Here is a 25049-nt window from a genome sequence, read left to right as displayed (position 1 = left end):
TCTACTCTTTGTAATTTTTATTAATGACTTGGATGAGGAGATTGAAGGATGGGTTAGCAAGTTTGCAGACGACACAAAGGTTAGAGGTGTCATTGACAGTGTAGAGGACTGTTGTAGGCTGCAGCGTGGCATTGACAGGATGCAGAGATGGGCTGAGAGGTGGCAGATGGAGTTCAACCTGGATAAATGCGAAGTGATGCATTTTGGAAGGTCGAACTTGAAAGTTGAGTACAGGATTAAAGATAGGATTCTTGGCAGTGTGGAGGAACAGCGGGATCTTGATGTGCAGGTACATAGATCCCTTAAAATTGCCACCCAAGTGGACAGGGTTGTTAAGAAAGCATATGGTGTTCTGGCTTTCATTAACAGGATTGAGCTAAAGAGCCGTGAAATCTTGTTGCAGTTCTATAAAACTTTGGTTAGACCGCACTTGGAATACTGTGTCCAGTTCTGGTTGCCCTATTATAGGAAAGATGTGGATGCTTTGGAAAGGGTTCAGAGGAGGTTTACCGGGATGCTGCCTGGAATGGAGGGCTTACCTTATGAAGAGTGGTTGACTGAGCTCGGTCTTTTTTCATTGGAAAGAAGGAAGAGAGAGTCCTAATTGAGGTGTACAAGATAATGAGAGGCATAGATAGAGTTAATAGCCAGAGACTTTTTCACAGTGCAGAAATTGTTAACACGAGGGGTCATAGTTTTAAGCTGTTTGGCAGAAAGTATAGAGGGGATGTCAGAGGCGGGTTCTTTACGCAGAGAGTTGTGAGAGCATGGAATGCATTGCCAGCAGCAGTTGTGGAAGCGAGGTCATTGGGGATATTTAAGAGACTGCTGGACATGCATATGGTCACAGAAATTTGAGGGTTCGTACATTAGATTTACCTTACATGAGGATCAATGGTCGGCACAACATCGTGGGCTGAAGGGTCTGTTTTGTGCTGTACTGTTCGATGTTCTAGATGTGTACATATCTAAACATCTGTGTATTATAAATTGTAAGTAGTTTGTGTTGTAAATAACCTTCAGATATCAAATTAATCTGTTGGTATTTGAGAAGGACCCAACTATCTGTGGCATATGTTATGCAGATTAAGATCTGTAGAAAATCAATCATGGCGTCATATTTACAGCATATGAGTACCAGAAGATGATGACAGAAAGAGTACACGAAAAGCTAGTCATTACAGCTAGTTAGTACTGCTCTTATGAAGACAGGAGAAAGTAAGTACTGGAGATGCTGGAGAGAACGTCTTCAAGGTAGACCAGGGCTAATGCCTGAAAGGTTGATTCTCCTGCTCCTTGGATGCTGCTTGACCTGCTGTGCTTTTCCAGCACCACACTCTCGACTCTTATTAGGACAGTCAACCTGGTTGGATGTTGCCTTTAAAATTGCAAATAGCATATAAACAGATTGAGTAAGGCTTAATCAGTTGATGGAAAGATTCAATTTTGCAATCAGGAAGCTTTGGTACTGCAACTGACCGATTTGTCACCTTGTGGACAATAACAATGTCTGCATCCTGATAATGACCTGTCCATATATTTCAACAGTGCAAAAGGTTTCAGGTGCCCATCCCAAGGGTATTGATAATCAAGATGATGTGCCAGTGCACAGGATATGAGACCCGTTGTGAACAATTAGGTTATCTTTTATGGACTGCACCACACTGTGCCAGTTTCCTGAGTACATCATTTACAAGTATGCATAAACTAATGTTATTTGCTTTTGCATCAATTTCACTCATGTTACACAATGCATATTGTCCATTCCTTTTGAGATATATTATTTGGATGGAGGTAAAAGCCTCAGCTTTTCTGACAGAATCCATATGGTGTGTCAGGTTTACCACATATTGTTTGACTAGGGCCTGGAAGCTGTTACAATTTTATTACCTCTTGAACTTAGCTTACATGTTTGTAAGACATGGACAGAACTTTGGAAGCTTCTTCGGCATTGTTTCATGGTTGATTCTTCAACACATGTGCTGCAGAGCATTCTGAGGTACTTGGGGTTCTTGCTACAATTTTAGCTCAATGTCATTTTGTAGAATATAACTTGCATATGTCACAAAATGCTTGACATTGTCTTTGGTGAGATAAACCACATCTCATACAAGATTTGGCTGCTCCATTGAACCTGGTGACAGCTGTAATAGGTATTCAAGAGTCAAACACTTGCACATGCTCTGGCCAGCCACCATTGCTTTGAAATTGCATCTTTGTTCTAGTAGTGTGTCAATGGTGCATTCATAGATTTGTCCAGAGTGCCTTTCATAAGGATTTGATGGGTGTAAATGAGTTAAATAAGCCTTTATACCAAGTTAGCTTTGGTGAAATCACATTCTGTATCTTTATGATGACTTTTGCCTATGAATTGGTTGATTGTTTCATCTAGCTTTTGGTTCTATGAATACATTCAAGCCTGTATATCCTGAAATTGGTTCAAGCTTGATTTTCCAAAATCTGAAAAGTATTGTCATGATCTTTGTGGTCATTGTCAGGAATAACATAGGATTTTATTCTTCTGAGCCCACTGCAAGATGTTTGCATTACCATGCTTTATAAGAATGAGGCTGATCTGTAAGGATTGATGCTCTATCTGAATAACCGAGTTTCTGACAGAATGTCAAAGATGTTCTAACGCACAGTTAGATATTTGCTTTTCATCTTAATTTTGTGGCTTTATACTCTTTAAAATGTCAGAATCTGAATCGCCGCATAGAGTTTGTTCTGTGTTGTTGGTTTTGCTGCTCTTTTTAAAAATTTTATGGTGAAGCCCCTTTAGGAACAGCAAGTTTTATGTTACGACATGAAGTTAGTCAGCTAACCTAAAACAGCCTTTCTACCTCTGCAGAAACCAGAGAATACCCTCAGTAAGAACTTCAATGGTTCACAACCACACTTTTGAATAACCAATCATAGACTTAGTGAACGATTAATTCCATATACCAGTTTTGTGTTTCAAACAAAAGCCTTATCTATTTATTAAATACAAAGTAACTTTAGCATAAAAACATAAGATATAGGAACAGAATGAGGCTATTTGGCCATTGAGTCTGTTCCAACATTTGATCAATGGCTGATATGTTTCATTTTCTTGCCTTCTTTCTGTAACCCTGGATCCCCTTACTAACCAAGGAACTATCTATCTTTGTCTTAAATACACTCAATGACTTGGCTTCCATAGCCTTCTGTGGCAATGCATTCCACAGATTAACCACCAGCTAGCTGACAAAACTCCTCATCTCAATTCTAAAGGGTCATCCCTTCACTCTGAGGCAGTACCCTCAGGTCCTAGTCTCTCCCACTAGTAGAAACATCTTCTCCACATCCATCTATCCGGTCCTATTAGTATTCTGTAAATTTCAATGGGATTACCCCTTATTCTTCTAAACTGCATCGGGTATAGACCCAGAGTTCTCAACTGCTGCTCATATGCCAAGCCTTCACCTCCAGAATCATTCCTGTAAACCTCCTTTGGACCTCCCTCCCAAGGCCAGCACATCCTTCCTCAGATACAGGGCCCAAAACTGCTCAATATTTCAAATGACGTCTGATCAGAGCCTTATATAGCCTTAGCAGTACTAGACACAGGCTGCCATCCTGAAAATGACACTTTTATTCGTATTCTTTACCGTCGGCCACTCAGCCAATCCTCTATCTATGCCAGTACCTTGCCCCGAACACCATGGGCTCTTAATCACCAAGGCATAGGGTCATATAGCATGAACGCAGATTCTCTGGTTCAACCAGTCCATGCCAAACATAATTCCAAATTAAATTGGTTCCACCTACCTGCTCCAGGGCCTTATCCCTCCAAACTCAATTTTTAGTTCTCAATTGCAGCAAAAAAGGTTCATAAATGAAACCTTTGTTTACAAGAGTAAATAAGTCTATTTCAGAATGGAAAGTAACAAGTATCAAGACTTATTCTAAGCAGTAGTGATTTAGTGTTCACAATGATAAGATAGCTAGCTAGAAGATCACCCACAATCTGTGATGCATACCACATCTTGGTTTTTAATATTATGTTTCCTACTGCCTTTCATACTAATGTGAACGTGTGACATGATCTAACAACTTACAATATATGGATTAACATTTTATATTCAGCTACAATGTTTAAGTAAAATCTAACAGTACAAAAGAACATACGACTTGTGAGCAGCAGCAGGCCATTTGGAGTATTGAGCCTGCTTTCCCATTCAATAAGATCCTGATTATTTGATCTGATTGTGATCACATCTCCACTTTTCTGTCTGCATCCTTAAAAGCCTTGACTGACTGTCTCGTCTATCAAAAGTCTACCTAACTCAGCCTTGAGTAAGTTTAAAGAGCCAACCTCCACTATCTTCTCATGAAGAGAAGTCCACACTAATGACTGTCTGAGACAAAAAACATTTTCCATTTCTGTCTTAAGAGGGAGACCTTCTATTCTTAAACTAAGTTCCCTTGTTTTACACTCCCCACAAGGGGCAACATCCTCCAGTATCCACCTTTCCAATCCTATTGAGATGCTGCCTGTTTCAATTAGATCATCTCATGTTCTTCTAAACACCAATGGATAAAGACTGAACTTGTTCAACCATTCTTCTTAACATAACCCATTAATCCCCAGGAATAAGTCAAATGAATCTTTTCTGAACTGCTTTTAAAACAATTATATGTTTTTCAAACAAAATTGAAATTGTTTCAGTTCTCAATCTGTGGTCTGTACAGCTGCAGTAAAATTTTCCCCTTGCATTTGGCTTCCTAATCACTTGTTGTACTTGCGTACTAACTTCATGTGCTTCATGTAGCAGGACACCAGATCCCCCTGTAACTACTGAATTCTGCAATCTTTCCATCGGAATAGTGTATTGCTTTTCTATTCATCCTCCTAAAGTGGACATACTCATATTATGCACATTACATATACACATCTGCCAATTTCTGTCATTCACTTAATCCTGTTTATAAGTAAAAGTTGCCATAATCCTGCTGTTATCTCATTAAAGAGAGACAATTAGTGGTGGCTTAACCCAAGGGTCACCGTGCCTCAGCAAGGGAAGTGGTTGAGAACAAGAGTTGAGGATGTGGTATGCATTACAAATTGTGGGTGACCTTCTAGCTAGCTATCTTGTCATTGTGAACACCAAACACTACTGCTTGGAATCTAAGTCTTAATCCTTGTTACTTTGCATACTGAAATAGACAAACTTATTTACTCTTGTAAACAAACATTTCATTTATGAACCTTTTTTGCTGTAATTGAGAACTAAAAACTGGCATGGCCATGATCTTTAACATTTGACTGGAAGGAGTATGTAGCTCAATGTAGCTATAACTTTGGCAGTTAATAAATGAGCTATCATGGTAATGTCAGCTGGTAAGGGAATTGAACTCCTGCTGTCAGCATGACTCTAGTTACTCTAGCTAACTGAGCTAACCAACTTCCTAACCCTGTTTATGTCCATTTGCAGAATCTCTATATCCTCTTTACTACCTATGTACCTACATATCCTGCTGTCATCAGCAACTCTACATTTAAACCCTTCATCAAAATCATTTAAATAACCAAGGAATACTACTGAATCCTGAGGCTCTCCAATAGTGACAGCTTACCAACACAAAAAAGGCACACATACTCTCTGCTTCCTGTTCATAAGAAACAAGATCAGAAATGACCAGGAACATCTGAGCAATTATAAGGTTCACTGTACCCCTGATGATTTCATAACATGATCTCTCACTTCCAACCAGTCCCATCCAGTCAAACATTTGGATGGTCCCCACTTCCAACATCCCCAACTCAATGATTTAAATTCTGATTCAAATTTTGTTCACAATAATTACTGCTGCTTCCTATAGTTCACTTGCAGATTAATGCACAAATGGAGTCTAAAATATTGATTACCTAGAGATTTAATGCCTCTTTCCACAAGAAATACATCTGTTAGATATTCCAACTTAATTTTGAACAAGACTCCAAGGTCAGATGTAAAATTCCAGTAGCCCTTCTACAAAAAAAAGGAAAATATTATGATCAAAACCAACAAAACAATGAATACAACAATAAAAGCAAAATAGTAGGAATTTAAGAAAGCTGACATAAAAATAAAATGCTGGATTATCTCAGCAGAGCTGTCAGCATCTGCTCAAAAAAAAGAGTTAACGTTTCAAGTTCAATATGACTCTTCTTCTGAACTGAAGACAGGTAGAAATGTGATGGGTTTTACCAAATGCTGTTGGTAAAGAGGAAAGGGTGAGGAAAAGCAAAAGAAAAACAAATCTTGCAAAGAGGGTGCAAAACATTAAATGACAGAAGATGTCATGGGACAAATGGTAAATAGTCTGTTAAAGGTTGTAGTAATGAATCAAAACACTTGTTCAGTACTGGCACTTACTAAGGGACTTGGAGGCAAACACCATTAAAATTGCTGTTACTTGCAGCATTTAAAAAACAACTTTTAATCTACGCTAGTCTAAACCAGTAGTAGCAGCAAACTTATACACACAACTCTTTAACCCGGTGATGAAATAATTCTGGTGAGCAGTCATGCAATCTTGTGCAGGGATTAATAGACAAGACATCAAAAAACAAGCTGTTTAATTATGTACATAACAGACCTGCAACTGAGTTTCCTTGGTCTTTTATGTTGCATATTCAATGTAAGCCCATAATGCCTTTTCTTTGGGCACAAAGACACAGAACATTTCACCCCAACATCCAAACACAGGAAGACAGAAAGAACATATAAATGATGGAATCAAGGAAGGAAGCAATTCAACAAATCTTTCAGAAAAAAAGTTTTTAAAAATTACCTTATTTTGCCACATAAAGAGTTCCACCCAAGGTATTTCACAATTTCTGCTTCTTAGTACCCTCTCTGTAGCTTTCTTCTTTCTCTGAAAACTGCCAACCACCTTCTCAGTTTGTTTCTTGGGATCTTCTTGTGTGCCTTTCTTTAATTTTAGATCCTTTATTTCTAGTACCTCTTCTAAGCCTTTCTTCAGTTTATGAATGCTGCAACACATTTTTGAAGGGTAAATTAATTTTTGTTCAGTTACAATAAAAGATTTTATTAAAAATTAAACTGAAGATGAATCATTTTGGAATCAAAACATTAACTCTTTTCCTCCCAAATGCTACCAGGCCTCATCAGTTTCTCCAGCAATGTTTTTATTTCAACAATTTTTTGCCTGACATTACACTGAAAAGCTGAAGTACTTTTCTATTGATTAAGAAACATCTTTGCTGTTCTTCCAGAGCCACTAATGAAAATAATAGACCCCAAAAAAAGTTCTGCACTTTCATTAACCACTCATTCGGATTCTCAAGCTTCCAGTTCTGACTAATTTTTCTACCCTTCCTGAAGGTATGGGACTTGACCAGGGTTTAGTATTGTAAGTCTCTCCGTTAACTTGTCTAAATGCATGCAGGAATCAACTAGTTGTTGTCAACAGGCTTTACAAAAGCAGAGAGTCCCAACATCCACAGTTATTTTCTAGCTGAGATCAGAATAGTAACTGGAAATTGGGATCTTGACTTTTCACTATCTTAGTCTGATACATTATAGCTGATTGCAACCTAGTCTTTGTTCATGGCTCAGTGAGAGCAGCTAACTCACCATAAATAAAAAATGGAAATGTTTCTGGTCACTGAAGCTGAGGTAGACATCACCTTTACAAGTATATTCATTGGGGAACTATAACCATCGATGTCACCACCATGTGACGGATAATGGGCATACTGAATGGATCTTTCCAAGTTTGGTCCATATTAGTATGATCTTCTCCACAGTTACCTGATATTAACAACTCTGGAAGATTCTTTGCAAAATGTTGTAGATATAAACTATATATAATGTTCGCATATATTACATGTTAACATGAGAATGTGCTACAGACAGCGTGCTTGCAATTTGTTGACAAGGCAGACACATAACACACGTTTATCAGGATTTATCACATTGTTTAACATGATCAAAAAATTCCATTTATTTTCAGTTAATGTTACTAGATGTAGGAGTTGATGCATGCATTCAAAAGAAACAAGATTGAGAAAACCATTTAATATGAATCATTTTTACCTGACTTGTTCAGGATCACTGAATGCTGTTCTAAGTTTTTTCAGTTTTTTTAAATTTGAAGATGTCTGAGAGGTGTGTGAATCTGTAGTGTCCTTGGATAAAGATTGTGTTATATTTTGATTGACCATATTTTGATCCTGGGAAGTCTTTGAAAGAGCAGACCCAAAAACTTCTGAACTTACAGCTGGTGAAATTTGCTGCCTTGAACCAAAACTAAATGGTACTCCATTTGTAATAGCTGAATCCATGGAATAAGTAGAACGTAATGCTTGTGAATGAGAAGAAGAAAATAATGGAGATATTGAAGAACACCATTTTTGTTTACGTCTAGGATAGTCACTGTGATCTTCAGCTATTAAGCCAGGTGGGTCATTCACTTGTGAACTTACATCAGAAGAGACTGTTGCTGCTAAAAAATCTGGACCTCCAAAAGAAGGAGATGCACCCACTGAAGAATCTAAACCAAAAAATGATTGATTTCGATCAGGAACAGTTGCAAACGATGGAAATGATGCATCAAATGATTTCATTTTAATATCAGAAGCACCAGTTGCTAAAAATCCTGAATTAAAATGTGTTGTACTTCCAAAACCTTGAAAAATTGGACCACCTTCAAGACTAAATTTCATTGCAGCCGATGAACAACTTAACTTTTCAGCTGAGCTAGAATATTTTGAAGACTGATCATTAGTTTTCTCTTTGGTAGCCAATTTCACTGATGTGTTTAATACATTACGCAGAGATGCTTTTCGTTCACTGCAGATTACAGCTAGGCGACATCTACGATTACTCTTTTCAGAAGGAGTAAGTGATGCACTCGTCCTCAAGAAATATTTTGTAGGAGCTAAAGAGTTAATTTGTTTTGCATTATAACAAGTTTCCGCATAGTCTCCATTACTTTCCTTTGAAAAGCTTTTCTTGGGAACTTCGCATTTTTGCAACAGTTCCTATAAGTTCAACATAAGGCATATTAATTACTGAAACAAACTGCTTATGAACATCATTAAACAAAATTAGTAGATAGTACACTGTGTAACACATTATAAAATAACAAGCTATGTCACATAGTAGTCAAACATATGTCTGTATTATAGGCTCATCACCATATATGTGCCAACTTTAAAGTTCCTGCTTCGTCTGGTCCAAATGAAAAGACATGGAAAGATTTTTAAAAATGGATTTTGCCTGTGTTGTTTCCAGCTTAATCCAACATGTCACCAATATCAAATTATTCTCAATAACAATGTCTGCTGATGATAGGCAGACCTACTGCTCCAATAAAATCAGGAAACAGTGGCATTCATCACTGCTAAACAGGAGGCAGAAGTGATACTGGGGGGACACAATGCAGAAAGCCCCACCCAAAAACTTCCAGCTGGGAAAGCAGGTTTTAAATCATGATTTAAATATTTTAGATGTGAAATTGTCAGCCACAGTTGGTCATAATTTTCAAAAAAGGGAAGCAAACGGAAATCAGAAGTAAAAAAGATAAAGCCAGATTTCATGAATGTGACAAAGCTAGTGCCTTTTTTTACTAAAAGCTGTTCCTTGGCTCAAGGAGACTCTGTCCTTGATTTTTTTCAAAGGAGCAATAAACCAGGCTGGACTCCAAACACTGGTTTGGTACAGACATGAAAAGGATTTTGAGAGGCCTTTTGTTTTTATGTAAACAGATGAGACTTCAGGCCAAATTGGTCATGCTTTAGAAGTGACCTGTATAAAGTAAGGGGAGTGGTCAGCTCTCTAGATGAGCTGAGCTGAGCAGTTGTGTTAGTCTTGAACTGGTTGGAAGTTCAACAGGGAGATGTGTGGAAACTCTCTCTCTCTCTTCTGCTCTTCAACTTCAACCTGTCAGCATGTGTTCCATTTATACTGGTTTTTAAAGGGGGTTTGCTTAATGGGACTATTGAGTACATTCAGAATAGCATAATAAAGTCTAGTTGGATTGGGTGAGTTCTGAAGGGGTTCTTTATTCTGTTTTTTGTGTTTCATTGTGTAATTTTGTGAACAAACTTTTGACTGTTTTAAAATCTAGTATTCAACCTAGCTAACTTAATCCAAGTAATTTTCACTGTATACTTGCCAAAACAAATTGCAAAGTTATGGTCTGAGCTGCCTGCTTAAGAATGTTTTGAATGGTCTGGCTTAATCCATAACATGAATAATTAGGTATAAAACTATTTTATTTATTTAAAAATCTTAACTATTTAAATCCACGATCCAAAAACAAAAGGTCAAATGTCAATACCAGACAAAATTATATTCTATTTACATTTGCTGCAATTTATGCAAGGAACATAGCAGCAGAAGCAGTTCATTCAGCCCCTCTAACTTATTTTGCCATGTAAGATCATGGTTGATCAGCAAACTCAACAGTATATTCCTATGCAATCCACACATTTCTTGAAGTCATTAGTAACTAGAAATATATCAATTTTTATCCTGAACTTACTCAATAACTGAATTTCCACAGCCCTCTGCAGTAGAAAATTCTAAAGATTCACTACCCATGAGTGAAGAAGTGGTTTGGATTTTATTCTGGAGATTCTTTCCTTTGGCTCTAGACACACAGCCAATGGAAACATCCTTTCTGCTTTTCCTCTACCTTTTTAAGAGTTTTGGAGGTGTCTTTGAGACTGCCTATCATTCATTTAAATTCCAACGATTACGGGATGAGACTTCTCAATCTCTCCTCATAGGACAGTTTCACCCTCCCAGGAATCAATCTGATGAAATGTTATTACATTCCTTCTATGACAAGTATATTCCTCTCTAGATGAGGGGACAATATTCCAAGTGGAGTCGAATCAATGATCTATGTAGATCAGCCATGATCTCACTGAATGATAAAACAGGTCTGAGGGGTTTAATGGCCTACTCCTGTTCCTATGTTGCTATGTAATTGAAGTGATACTTTGCTCCAGTATTCAAATCCTCTTGTAATAATATCTAACATATTAATTGCCTTCTGAATTGTTCACTACAGCCGCGTGCCAGGTTTTGGTGATTATTAGAACAAGGACACCAAGGTCTCTTCGGACATTCTAACATTTGACCATTCTAACATTTGACCATTAAGAAATACTCTGCACCTTTGTTCCTCCGAGCAAAGTGAATAATTTCACACTTATCCACATTATATTTATATTGCCAATCTCTTGCCACTCACATAGCTTGTGCAAACCCCTTAAAAACCTCTTTTCATCCTCCCCACAACTCACATTCCCACCAATTTGTATTATCTGCAAACTTGAAATAATTACAATTGGTCTCCAGATCCAAATCATTAATGTAAACTGTGAACAGCCAGGGCACAAGTTCTGACTCTTTTGGTATCCCACTGGGTGCAGATTCGCCAATCTGAGAATGACTCATTTATTCCTACACTCTGCTTTCTGACTATTAATCAACTTCTCTATCCGTAATAGTATATTACCCAAATCCCATGTGCTTTAATTTTGTTAATAACTTTTTGTGTAATATTTTTTGGAAAAACCTTCTCAAAATCCAAATACATTACATCCACTGGTTTCTTCTTATTGACTCTACTAGTAACATCATCAAAAACCTCCACAGCATTTGTCAAACATTATTCCCCTTTCATAAATTCAGATTAACTCTGTCCAATTAGACAATTATTTTCTAAATATCCAGTAAACACATCCTTTATGGTTGATTCCAGCATTTTCCATACTAATGATATGAAGCTAACAGGTCCTTCGTTAGCTGCTTTCTCTCTCACTCTTTTCTAAAGTTTTTGGATTACAATGGCAATCTTCAATACTATAGGCACAGCTGCAGAATAAATACAAGCTTGGAAGATAGTTGCCAATGGATATCTCTGAGACCATCTCTTTCAACACTCCTAGTGAAAGTCATTAGGCCCTGGGGATCTGTCAACTCTTCAATGATGATTGAACAGCTTATTAGAAGAGACCCCACAAATATCCCCATCCTCAATAATGGTAGAGCCTAGCACGTCAGTGCAAAAGATAATGCTGAAGCATTTGCAACAATCTTCAGCCAGAGGGGCGACGTGAATGTTCCTTTTTGACCTCATCCAGAGTCTCTGCATTATAGATGTGAGTTTTCAGCCAATTTGACTTCTTCCACATGATATCAAGGAATGGCTAGACACAATGGATAATGAAAAAGCTATGGATTCTGACAACATTCTGGCAATAGTCTTGAAGATGTGCTCTAAATCTTGCCACATCCCAAGCCATTAGCAATAACCTAATCACTGATGGCCAGTTTAGATATCACAAGGGGAGAATGACTGCCCTTGAAATCAAGGCTGCTTTTGACTGAGTGTGGCATCATTGAACCTAATGACCATCTCCAATGAGAGAGAATCTAACATTCTCAATATATCATCACTGAATCTGCCACAATCAACAATCTGGTGGTAAGCATCAACCATAAACTGAACTCGATCAGCACCATAAATATTGTGGCTAACAGAAGAGATCAGAGGTTTGGAATTCTGCAGTGAGCAAATCCCTTCTAACTCGAAACTCTGTCTAGCAACTACAAGGCACAAGTCAGGAGAGTGTGAGAACATTGTGCAGCTCCAGCAATTCTCAAGAAACTTAACCCTGTCCAGGATAAAGCAACCCACTTAATGGGCAGACCCTGCACCACGAATACACAGTAGTAGCAGTGTGTACCAGCTACACGACATAAGGTAGTAAAGAATGAAAGCTCTTCCATCAGCACCTACTGCCTACCTAGAAGTACAAAGACAGAAGGTCCATGGCAGCAGCACCACCCACAAGTTCCCATTTATTTATATACTAACCACACTTTGTACTTATCACTGTTCATTCACTGTTGCTGTAACTCCCTTCCTAATGCACTGTGGGATTAGCACTCACAGATCACCTTCTCAAGTGCAAACAGAGGTGGGCAATAAATCTGGCACAGCCAGTGATGTTTACACTCTGTGAATTAATTATAAAATCAGATAGTAGCTACTTTAGCATTGATGATAGTTGGGAACAATCTGTTCAAAAGACATCAGCATTTATACAGCATTCTCCATGACACATTACTATCTGCCTAGAGCTCGAACAGTAAACCCACTTCAATTTATTTCAAAACTTCAAGCCATAGCAATTCATCTTGATGTGGTACAAAGTAAACACGTTGGATAGTTTTTCTGTTAGATGCCTCATATTAACTTACATTGATTGAAATGGAACTGATTATCAAGCACTGTTTTTAAATGAGCAAATGATCCTATATCACTAATTTTGCAACACATTGATTAGAAATATATACACCCTTTCATTTTAAACTTTTAAATTGAAACAAGGATTTAAATGGAAGTCACTGAAAAGAATATAATCAATGCATATGGCAGCCAGATACACAACTACTGATTTTGAAGTCTGAGTGTGGGCCATCCGGAAGACAGTTATGGCAGGAACTGAACTGACCAAACTGGATAAAGTACCCACTCTCCTGCAATTTCTGAGTCATCCCATTACTTAGCTACTCGAGCACCAAATACACTTTACACTCACTTTCCTTGAAGCTCCCATTATGAGTTGATTCTCCCAGTCCATGTATGGCAGAATATCCACACTTTCTTTTGCAGCAATCTCCTGAATAGATGGGCTGGGAGGTAAGTCTTCTTCCTGCTCGTACTAAACAAAACAAAACAAGAATGGGTTGACATTAAGTTTAAATTGCTGATGTAAATTGAATAATGTCAAGTATAGAAATATACTTACTCTAATATTTTGAAAATTTGTTACTCGTTTAATTTAGTTTTGTTTTGGATGCCAACAGTAATAATCATGTCCAATTCTCAGTAACACCGTTTGAATGCTCAGTTATAGTAAAGACAGTGAGCCTTTATCTTGCTTTATTTTGTGTTGATAAATATATGGCATAGAATTTCAAAGCTCAAAAAACATCATCATATGGAAAGAACACACTACTCAGCATTGGATCTCCAGAGTTCTGCATGTTCAATTAGAAGAACCTATTTAAACTATTTCTGTGTAAGCTTGTAAGGCTGTGTAAGGCTATATGATGTTCTGATGCTATGTGTAATTCACACTTTGCAGTATGAAACCTTAGTTTACTCTCTGACAAAAACAAAGTAGCATGCAGGGTTACTATGGATCAGAGAAGGTTTAAGTTCACTTTAATGCATCTACTCAGAAGCATCTCAATGTTTACCAATAATTGCATCAAATGTTTCCAAAATGATTCGAAAGATTTAGCTTCCACTATTCCATTTAAGGGTCCTTGCTAATGATATACAATTTCTTCTCTTACTTCATTATGACTTTTGGACTTCAGTGTTTTCTGACTGCTGCTCACTACAAGACACTACTGCTGGGAACTGAGAATATAGCTAGCTACCTAAATGCCAAGCAACAGAGCCCTTGTTCTCACTTTCCTAATCTCCATGTTAAGGCCCTGTAAACTGACATTCCACAGGAGGTCTTGTGACAGTGGGTAGCAGTTCCACTTGTTCGGGTTCCACTCTAGGGACTGTTAACCAATAAAATTATGTTCATAACATGGCCAAATTGGTTGATTATCAACCTTCAGATTCTTCCATTAAGCAAATGGCAAGCGTTAAAGAATGGGAGAATATTCTGGTCAACTGGAACAATGTGGTAGTTGTAGTTCAACAACCTGCCCAAGTTAAAAGATTCCAGACTCAAATTCTTACTACATGCTGTGCTCTCTGGCAAGTGTCCTCCTCACTTTGAGAGAGTAGTAGAGAGTGAGAATTAGAATGTTTGCAACTGGATCAGATAAATGTCATGAAGGATGTCGAAGTCTAGAATATAGTGATATAGTTTAGGATAGGATGCTCAAAACATTTACCAAATGGTGCCCAGAATAATGGACTTCAATTACATGGGGAAACCAGAGAAAGTTAGAACAATTCTCCTTAAAACATAGAAGGCAAAGAGGAAATTTAATAAAGGTGTTCAACATTATGATACATTAAACAAGGAGAATGTGTTTCCATTGTCAGAAGGAATGGTAACCAGATGTGAGATAATTAGCAAAATAACTCATTAGAGATTGAAACAATTTTGTTTATTCTGAAAGTTATACTGGAAGTACAATCTTGAAAGGCTGGTGAAGCAGATTCACACAACATTCAAAAGAGAAATGGTCATATATTTAAAAATGAGAAATATGAAGGCTATGAAGAAGAACAGCTGATTGAATTCATTAGGTACCTCATTCAAAGAACTGGCAATATGATGCTATGGCAGTAGCATCAATCTGTAGGTACTGCTGCAGAATAAATAGAAGCTTGGAAGATGGTTGCCAATGGATATCTCTGAGACCATCTCTTTCAACACTCTCTGGTGAAGGACATTAGGCCCTGGGGATTTGTCAACTCTTCAATGATGATTGAACAGCTCATTAGAAGAGACCCCACAAATATCCCCATCCTCAATAATGGTGGAGCCTAGAACGTCAGTGCAAAAGGTAATGCTGATGGCATTTGCAACAATCTTCAGCTATAAGGGCGACATGAATGTTCAATTTTGACCTCATCCAGAGCCTCTGCATTATAAATGTGAGTTTTCAGCCAATTTGATTTCTTCCACATGATATCAAGGAATAGCTAGACATAATGGATACTGCAAAAGCTCTGGATTCTGACAACATTCTGGCAATAGTCTTGAAGGTGTTCCCCAGATCTTGCCACATCCCAAGCCATTAGCAATAACCTAATCACTGATGGCCAGTTTAGATATCACAAGGGATACTTAACTCCTGACTTCATTACAGCCTTAGTTCAAATATAGACAAACAGCTGAATTCCAGATGAAAGGTGAGAATGACTGCCCTTGAAATCAAGGCTGCATTTGACTGAGTGCGGCACCAAGGAACCTAATGTCAATCTCCAACAAGAGAGAATCTAACAATCGTCCCTTGACTTTCAATATATCATCACGGAATCCTCCACAATCAACAATCTGGTGGTAAGCATTAACCAAAAACCGAACTCGATCAGCACCATAAATATTGTGGCTATAAGAAGTGGTCAGAGGCTTAGAATTCTGCAGTGAGCAAATCCCTTCTAACTCAAAACTCTGTCTAGCATCTAGAAGGCACAACTCAGGAGAGTGATAGAATATTGTCCACATATCTGGATAAGTGCAGCTCCAGCAATTCTTAACCCTATGCAGGATAAAGCAATCCACTATAATGGGCAGACCCTGCACCACGAATACACAGTAGTAGCAGTGTGTACCAGTTACACGTCATGAGGTAGCAAAGTATCAAAGCTCTTCCATCAGCACCTACTGCCTACCTAGAAGTACAAAGACAGAAGGTCCATGGCAGCAGCACCACCCACAAGTTCCCATTTATTTATATACTAACCACACTTTGTACTTATCACTGTTCATTCACTGTTGCTGTAACTCCCTTCCTAATGCACTGTGGGATTAGCACTCACAGATCACCTTCTCAAGTGCAAACAGAGGTGGGCAATAAATCTGGCACAGCCAGTGATGTTTACACTCTGTGAATTAATTATAAAATCAGATAGTAGCTGCTTTAGTATTGATGATAGCTGGGAACAATCTGTTCAAAAGACACCAGCATTTATACAGCACTCTCCATGACACATTACTCTCTGCCTAGAGCTCGAACAGTGAACCCACTTCAATTTATTTCAAAACTTCAAGCCAGAGCAATTCATCTTGATGTGGTACAAAATAAACACTTTGGATAGTTTGTCTGTTAGGTGCATTGCCTCATACTAACTTACATTGATTGTAATGGAACTGATTATCAAGCACTGTTTTTAAATGAGCAAATGATCCTATATCACTCATTTTGCAACACATTGATTAGAAATGTATACACCCAAATGCCTTTCATTTTAAACTTTTAAACTGAAACAAGGATTTAAATGAAAGTCACTGAAAAGAATATAATCAATGCATATGGCAGCCCGATACACAATTACTGATTTTGAACTCTGAGTGTGGTCATCCGGAAGACTGTTATGGTAGACACTGAACTTACCAGACTGGATAAAGTACCCACTCTCCTGCAATTTCTGAGTCATCCCATTACTTAGCTACTCGAGCACCAAATATACTTTCACTCACTTTCCTTGAAGCTCCCATTATGAGTTGTTTCTCCCAATCCATGTATGGCAGAATATCCACACTTTCTTTTGCAGCAAGCTCCTGAATAGATGGGCCGGAGGGTAAGTCTTCTTCCTGCTCGTACTAAACAAAACAAAACAAGAATGGGTTGACATTAAGTTTAAATTGCTGATGTAAAGTGAATGATGTCAAGTATAGAAACATACTTACTCTACAATTTTGAACATTTGTTACTCATTTAGATTACTCGAAAGGTATACTTAGAAATCAATCCTGAAAGGCTGGTGAAGCAGATTCACAGAACATTCAAAACAGAATTGGATATATATTTAAAAATGAGAAATATGAAGGCCTATGAAGAAGAACAGCTGATTGAATTCTTTAGGTGCCTCATTCAAAGAACTGGCATATGATGCTATTCTGATTTATTTTCTGCATTGTGTGATTCGACAAGCATAATATAAAATCTGATGTTAATCAAAAAAGGAGGAGCAATCCTTTGAAGGTATGGGATAATTTCAATGACTAAATGATTAACGTTATTGTTGATATTTTTAAAAGCTTATAAATATGTAAAGCAGTGATGACAGTCTTGAAGATATAAAGGCTTTGACTAGCATGTGATAGCAAATTTAAGAGAAATAAAGATTGAAAAAAATTGCAAAAATGGTGATCTTAAAAGTGGTTCTCCAAAAATATATTGCTTTCTGGCTCTGCTCTGACTTAGTGGATATGTATTAATAAAGTCTACCATCCTACCAGCATGACCAGTACTCCAGGTAAAACTGAAAAATCAAAACTCCTTGGCCCAAAGGTGAAAGCATCATTAGCAAAGATCAGCAAGAATAAAACTATAGTTTCCACACATTGATTTAGGAATACAAGAGTCCTGAAAGTTTTAGGTTAGTGTTTGTGTTATTATCTTGTTAAATTGTACTTACCCTTTCTTCAATGGCTAGAAAACTAGTAAACTGAGTCAGAATAGAATATTCTTTGCTGAGTTCAATGATATATGATTTCAGAGTGGACTTCTTCATCTAAAAAGTAAAGATATCAAGATTATACCATCACCTTTGCAAAGTCATCTGTCCTGTAGGCACAGTGCAACAACTTAGAGAGATGAAACAACTTCACATTTTAAAAAGCATTCCGGATATGAAAATGTTAATTTTTTCACTGATAAAAATGCTGCATGAAATTGGAGTTGCAGTTATGAATCATACTTACTTTCAAATTCCTAATTTCCTAAGTATTTCAACAGAATTTTGGTAGTCTATTCTCATTGGTAGTCTATTCCCCAATTAACAAAATAGATTGATTTCATTTGGATGCTGCCAATGTATTGCACAGGTTATCAGGATGATAATTATGTAAAAGTTAAAAAGCAGCCCACCATAATTTAGTTGCACTTCTATGCTCAGCAGTTTTCTCGGTTGTTTTTTGGTCGTATTACTATTGTTAATCAGCAAGGAAGAACAGGTGAATCTTGAAAGCACTTCTTGAATGTCTGCTAAATGCTGCTCCATGGTTAGATCAGACTCACATCGAGATTTGGTCAGGATACACCAATCCTTCCATCCATTAAAGATGCCTCAGTTGCCAGCTCATATCCCAGGTTTTTTCAGAAAGCAGTAAATAAATCTGAAGTCCTATTTCATGATCCAGCTAAGTTACACTCTGATCTCATCTCACCTCCATTCTATGAGTGTTATGAATGCTTTTTGGGGGTTCACATACAGGATATACTACTTTCTTTATTCTTAATAACTCCTACAAGTGGCTAAGCACTCCTATTACCTAAAGGGTCTTTCATCTGATTAATGACTCTCTTTACAATTCTCCTTGAAATGTCGCAATCACAACAATCCTTTTCCTTGCTACATTTCAAACAAAATAGATCATTTACCTACAATTTCTTATTCTTGCACAGCAAAATACTACAAATGAGCCAGTTTCTTTGCTTGCTCAAGAATGACTTTGCATGTAGCCACCAATAAGCTAGAAATCAAAGACCCTGGGAGACCGAGTTACCTGGCAAAAGGATTGCATTTTAATCACTGCTCCTATATCATTATAGAGTGGACTAATAACTTCACCCAGACATAGCTGCAGGAACATTTTGCTAAAAATGTCTCATTTTTGCTTATGTATACCATTATTTTATTAATGATACTGTGAACCTCCTTCAAACACAATTTCGGACAGTGTCTCTCCAATCATAATAAACTGCTGTTTGATCAACCACCTCACAATGTCATTTCCCTGTGACGTTTCAAATTGAATGAATGGCTTGATTCATTGCATTTTATCAAATACTTTAAATTATCTCCTAAAGGGCATCCCATCCAGATATATGCAAGTAGCTTGCAAGCAAACCACATTTGATTTATTGGTTGGGTAAGCTTTTCATTGCGAAATCCCGCCAAATATCTGCATTTACACGTAATTTAAAGAGTCTCCTGGACAAACCTGGATGCTCTGCATTACACTCAAAATTTTGTTGCATAATTATGCTACCATTAGCCTAAGTCTTGAAAGCGCAAAAATGGCACAAGTTATTTCAAAATTAAAATTCATTCTAAGTATTTCATATGACATTGAATTCACTGTAGTCATCCACGAATCACAATTATTTGTTGAGGTTAGTTTAGACAGACAATTAGATATACTTGCATGCATTCATAGTTAAGGGGGGTCAGGGACATTCACTTTATTGTGGAAAAAACAGTGTGGTGTTTTATGCATTCATTATTTCTTACATATTCATATTAGTGTCTGATGTTGTATTCACTATTATGTGGGACATGGCTAAACTTCCAGCAGGATCTGCACCTCACTTTTATGCACAGTAAAGGACATTGTCCAAAACCAATTTCTGCAGGGGTAAATGCAATGTTGTAGAGAACTTTAAGCCAATAGCTTGGGGCAGATACATATTTGGACAATACTGATACTGCCCTTTAATCCTCTCATTTTCATACCTTGAGTGACTTTCCTCATCACACCCAAGATACCTAGAGTTTCTCACTTCATTTCTTCATACAATCACCCACAACACTGATTGAAATTTACCAATCCCAAGCCTCCAGCCAAGAACCCATTCTTCTATTCCCCTTCCTTGTTAAACAAGGAAAACCGCTGACTTTAAACACAACTGGACAAAACCAACAAGTGCATACCACAGTGCCAGACAAGATTCTCACACACCACTGACCTTATCTTGAAGGTAGGTCTTTAGTGAAAAATGTTAATGACTATTGATGGCACGCAAACATATTACTAGTATGAACCATCCAAAAGCGGGACTAATACACTGCTGACTTTAGCACTGCCTCTGAACCTGACTTTGGGAGATATTGACAATTCACAAAAATTAATATGATAAAAGATTGTACATACCTCATGTTCACTTTCATTTGTGTCCAGACTACCATTTTCAAAATCTCCAATAAGAGCTTTTGCTGTCAAGCGGTGAAGTATCTGAAAATACAAGAACAATCTATTACTAGTGTTGGATATACAGCACTGCCTTTGAAGGTAGTTGCTGAGAGTCAACTGCACATACACAGGTGTGTACACAGATCATTCCTGGATGTCGTTTGCTAGAACCAACAGCTCAGGTCCAACAGTATAGCTCTGTGCATGCTGACCACTGTATATTTGAACACTTGCATTAGTATCATAAACTATTTATCAAAACATTTCTTAATATTGAAAGTTCCCAGGGGGTTATCTTAAAACCTTCCATTTTGCACTCCAATCACTTTCAGTAATAAACAACAGGCTAAGCATCAACCCTGCACTGCATCCCAGGCAGCAGCCCTTTCTATTTTGACAGATCTCCCTATGGAGGGGATGCTCTGGTATGCTCTAACTCCATTCTGGTGAGTAATTACTGAAACCTTTGTAATTAGAATATTTCACTATTGCCTATTGGAAAAGGTAGTGAAAGACTAATGCACTTACTCACTGAAGAAACATGTAACCAGTTGAAGAAAACATACATTTTCTCCAACTTCATAAATAAGCAAACTCCAGGAATCATTTGCAACATATTAGCACTTAGAGGCTGGGCATTACACAAGAACCTTCTGAAGGAGGATCACCAGACCTGAAATGTTAACTCTGATTCCTCTCCACACATACTGTCAGACCTGCTGAGATTTTCCAGCAATTTGTGTTTTTGTATCTGATTTCTAGCATCTGCAGTTCTTCTGATGTTTCACTCCAGAGTTTCTACCCTGTCAACATGCAGGCAGCTCCATCTTTATTACAGACACTTGCCACACTGTCACAGGCAGTGATGTAGCCTTGCAATGCTCCAATTCTGTGCACACACATAAAGTACGTCACCTATAGTAATGTTGGCTACAAATGCAGCCACTGATTACAGGACATAGTTTATTTCATTTTCTTTTAATTATTCATTCATAGGATATGGGTATTGCTGGCTAGGCCAGCATTTATTGCCCATCCCTAGTTGTCCAGAGGGTAGTTACATGCAGGCTAGACCAGCTAAGGGTATCACATGAAGGCTAGACCAGGTAAGGGTGGCAGATTTCCTTCTCTAAAGGACATTATTGTACCAGATAGGTTTTTCCGACAATCAACAATGAATTCATGGTCATCATTAGACTCTTAATTGAATTCAAATTCTACCACCTGCTATAGCAGGATTTGAACCCAGGTCCCCAAAACATTACCTGGTTCTCTAGATTAACAGTTTAGCATTAATACCATGAGGCCACTGCCTCCCCTTTTGCAGATGCAGAAACATCAATGTAGATTAAAACCCCCACTAGCATAACTAAAAAATTCACAGAATGTAAGCTGTTTGTGGTAATTGGTAAACATGGAAATAGCCAAATTATTGCAATGAATTAAAGATATTTTAAACAAGCTTTTCTTGGCAGAATGCTTGGAAATCTAGATCTAGAATTGAAAATCCAGAATAATACGATAAGGTGCTACTTCAAAGGTTACTGTAGAAAATTAAGACACATGGTGTTAGAATAACATATTGGCAAGGACATAAGATTACCTAGCTAACAGGAAACAGGGAGTAGGGCTGCACCCTTTAAGTTGAAATACAGTAACATCTGCACTTTAAATAGCTAAATTCCTAAACAAGTAAATTAATTTGTAGTTAAAAAAGTCAATTTAACAATAGAAGATTAAGTTATAATAGTTGCTGCGCTTTTTTTACTAAGTATGGTAGACAACAGTCCAATCATATGATGTCATGATGGTGCCATTTGCTCTTTGGGCAAGAAAAAGCTTAGTCTAAACTTGCTGCTTGCACACTTCATTAATAAAACTCCCGTTGCTGTTTAACCCTTCGACCTCCTGGTCCTTCTTGGAACATAACAGCAGTCTACTTACAGCACCTCCTGCAGTGGACTATCAGAGTGGAGCCAAGGAAGACGCTGCCTGGAATTATTCTATATCCATTCTGTTCCTGAGGTGGCATTAACATAACTGGATCATCAAAATTCACATCCACTGCAAATTTTTCACTGTTGATTTTCTAGGTTTTTGGTTTGTGTGGGTTGTCAAGTTCATCTCTAGACAAGTATAATCTGTCTGATGGAGGTGCCTTTGCTCACTGGTCTGCAGGTCATTGCTGAGGTTGTTGCTTGTTCCTCGCTGAATAATGGCCAATGGCTGGATTTACACAAGCTTCATGATTGAGGATGAACATAGCAGATGGATTATAATATAGAAAAATCTAGGTACTTTGGTAGGAAGGACAGATGTGCGGAGTATTTCTTAAATGGTGACAGGTTATAAAGCATAGATTTGCAAAGGGACCTTCATGTCCCTGCCAACAGGCCACTGAAAACAAAAATGCACGTGCAGCAAGTTATTAAGAAGCAGAATAGAATATTAGCCTTTATTGAAAGAGGATCGGAGTACAAACATCCAGAAATACTGCTTTATTTATATAGGGAGCTTGATTAGACCACATCTGGAGTACAATGTGGAGTTTTGATCTCATGTCAGGAAAGAAATTGTTTCTACAGAGGGAGTGCAACAAAGGTTCACCAGACTTGTTCTACAAAGAGAGATTATGCCAACTGGACTTACATTCTCTGGAGGTTTGAAGAATGAAATGTGATTAAATTAAACCTTACAAAGTACTTAAAAGGGATAGACAAATTAGACGCATGCACAATGTTTCCTTTAAAGGAGATAATTTAAAAGTAAGAGGGATGTTATTCAGAAGAAATATGAAGAAATGTTTTAATCAGAGGATTGTGAAACTTAGAATTCTATACTCTAGAGGACTGTGGAAGGCTTTCAGGATGATTAAAGTAAAAGTTGAAAGACCTTCGATTGCAGTGGCTTAAAGGGTTATGGAGATAGTGTATGGGTATCAAACATTGAAGTGATCGATCAGCCATGATAGTATTAAATGAATGACACTTGTTCCTATGTGTCTAAACCATATTAATGCAAATCTTATAGTGATCAATGAGATTTCTAAAACTAAAAATGTAATGATATTAAAGCAAACAATGCTAGAAGGGGCAATGTTAAATATAGACTCCTTTACAAAAACAAATAAGTCTTGCTTCGATTGTCTAGAGTTTTGGTGAAACCATATCTGGGGTACTGTTCAGCTTTGGTCTCCATACTTAATAAGAAAGCTGGCTTGCAGTATAGCCCAGATTCAATATATTGCTATATTGCTGCTTGGGATGAGACCACTGTCCTAGATGGGAGGCTGAGTAAATTGGACTTATACTCTCTAGAGATTTAGACAAATGGGAAGTGATTTTAATTGAGGCATACAAGAATCTGACAGGGCTTGATAGGGTTGACATCAAGAGGTTGTTTCCCCTGGATGGGGAGTTTTGAATTATGGACACATAGTTTCAGAACTTAAGATAATTTTTTCGGATGAGTTGAGAAATGGTTTCACTCAAAAGGATTGTGAATCACTGGTATTCTCGATCCAAAGGTTTGTGGGTACTCCAGCATTGTTCTTTCAGGGAATCAAGAGATAACGGGAAAGGGCAAGAGAGTGGAATTGAGATAGAAAGTTAACTATCATTGATATCATTGAATGATGAAAGTACAACAAATGTTTACAAATGCAAATGAAACATTGGTGCTTAATAAAAGGAGAATCAAATATAAAAGTATAGATGTGTTGGTGAAGTTATACAGAATCTTATTGAGACCTCATCTCAAGTACCGCGCACAGTTTTGGTCTTCTTATTTAAGCAGTAATGTATTTGCATCGGAGGCTGTTCAGAAATCATTCCCTCAGTTGATTTCTGGGATGATGGTGTTGACATATGTGAAAAGGTTGAGCAGGTTTGATCTACACTCAGTCATATTTAGAAGAATAAATGGTGATCTTATTAAAGCAATTTAAAAAAAAGATTCTCTAGTACTTCACAGAGAAACTGACAAGATGTTTCCCCTAATGGGGAATCTGGAATTCAGGTATCTGATTTTGGAATAATGAATCACACATTTAAGACTGACATGAGGAAGATTTTTTTTCTCAGATTACTGTAAATTTTCAGAATCCTCAACCCCACAAAGTTATAGAGCTGAGTCATTATACACATTTTCAGTTCAAATAGACTGACTTTTGAGCTACTGAAGAGTCTAAGATTATGCTGGACAAATAGAAAAATAGAGTCATGACCAGTAGAACACTTGGCTGCTCAAGGTGTGGTGAACCATAGACATCCGTTTTACTTGAAATAAAAACCAATGCTCTTCCTATTTGTCTTCCTAATTACTTATTGCACCTAAATGCTATCTTCCTGTGCTTCATGCGTGAGGATATCTAGATCCCTCTGTATAGCAGCATTCTGTAATCTCTGTCCATTTAAATGATTTTTTTTGC

The 25049-nt window shown here is 37.5% G+C and overlaps 1 protein-coding gene across 7 annotated transcripts in view; it reads right to left on the bottom strand.

Annotated features, from left to right (window-relative positions):
* parp4 (poly (ADP-ribose) polymerase family, member 4) overlaps positions 1–25049 on the bottom strand; it is a 140713-nt gene that overhangs the window by 5554 nt on the left and 110110 nt on the right. For 2 of the 7 annotated variants that reach the window (XM_043691878.1, XM_043691880.1), the window contains 7 exons: positions 20582–20662; positions 18124–18219; positions 17183–17305; positions 13598–13720; positions 8070–9016; positions 6802–7003; positions 5894–5996 (listed from right to left, as the gene is read on the bottom strand). In XM_043691878.1, coding sequence (XP_043547813.1) covers positions 5894–5996; positions 6802–7003; positions 8070–9016; positions 13598–13720; positions 17183–17305; positions 18124–18219; positions 20582–20662 — 1675 coding nt within the window. Of the gene's footprint in view, positions 1–1226; positions 1379–5893; positions 5997–6606; positions 6669–6801; positions 7004–8069; positions 9017–13597; positions 13721–17182; positions 17306–18123; positions 18220–20581; positions 20663–25049 lie in introns of all 7 variants that reach the window. The other 5 variants (XR_006311927.1, XR_006311928.1, XM_043691882.1 and 2 more) reach the window with 5 other exon arrangements.

This window comes from Chiloscyllium plagiosum, chromosome 6 (genome assembly GCF_004010195.1).
Source record: "Chiloscyllium plagiosum isolate BGI_BamShark_2017 chromosome 6, ASM401019v2, whole genome shotgun sequence".
NCBI lineage: Eukaryota > Metazoa > Chordata > Chondrichthyes > Orectolobiformes > Hemiscylliidae > Chiloscyllium > Chiloscyllium plagiosum.
Note: the sequence above shows the minus strand (reverse complement) of the source record. Positions and strands in the feature narration are given on the sequence as shown.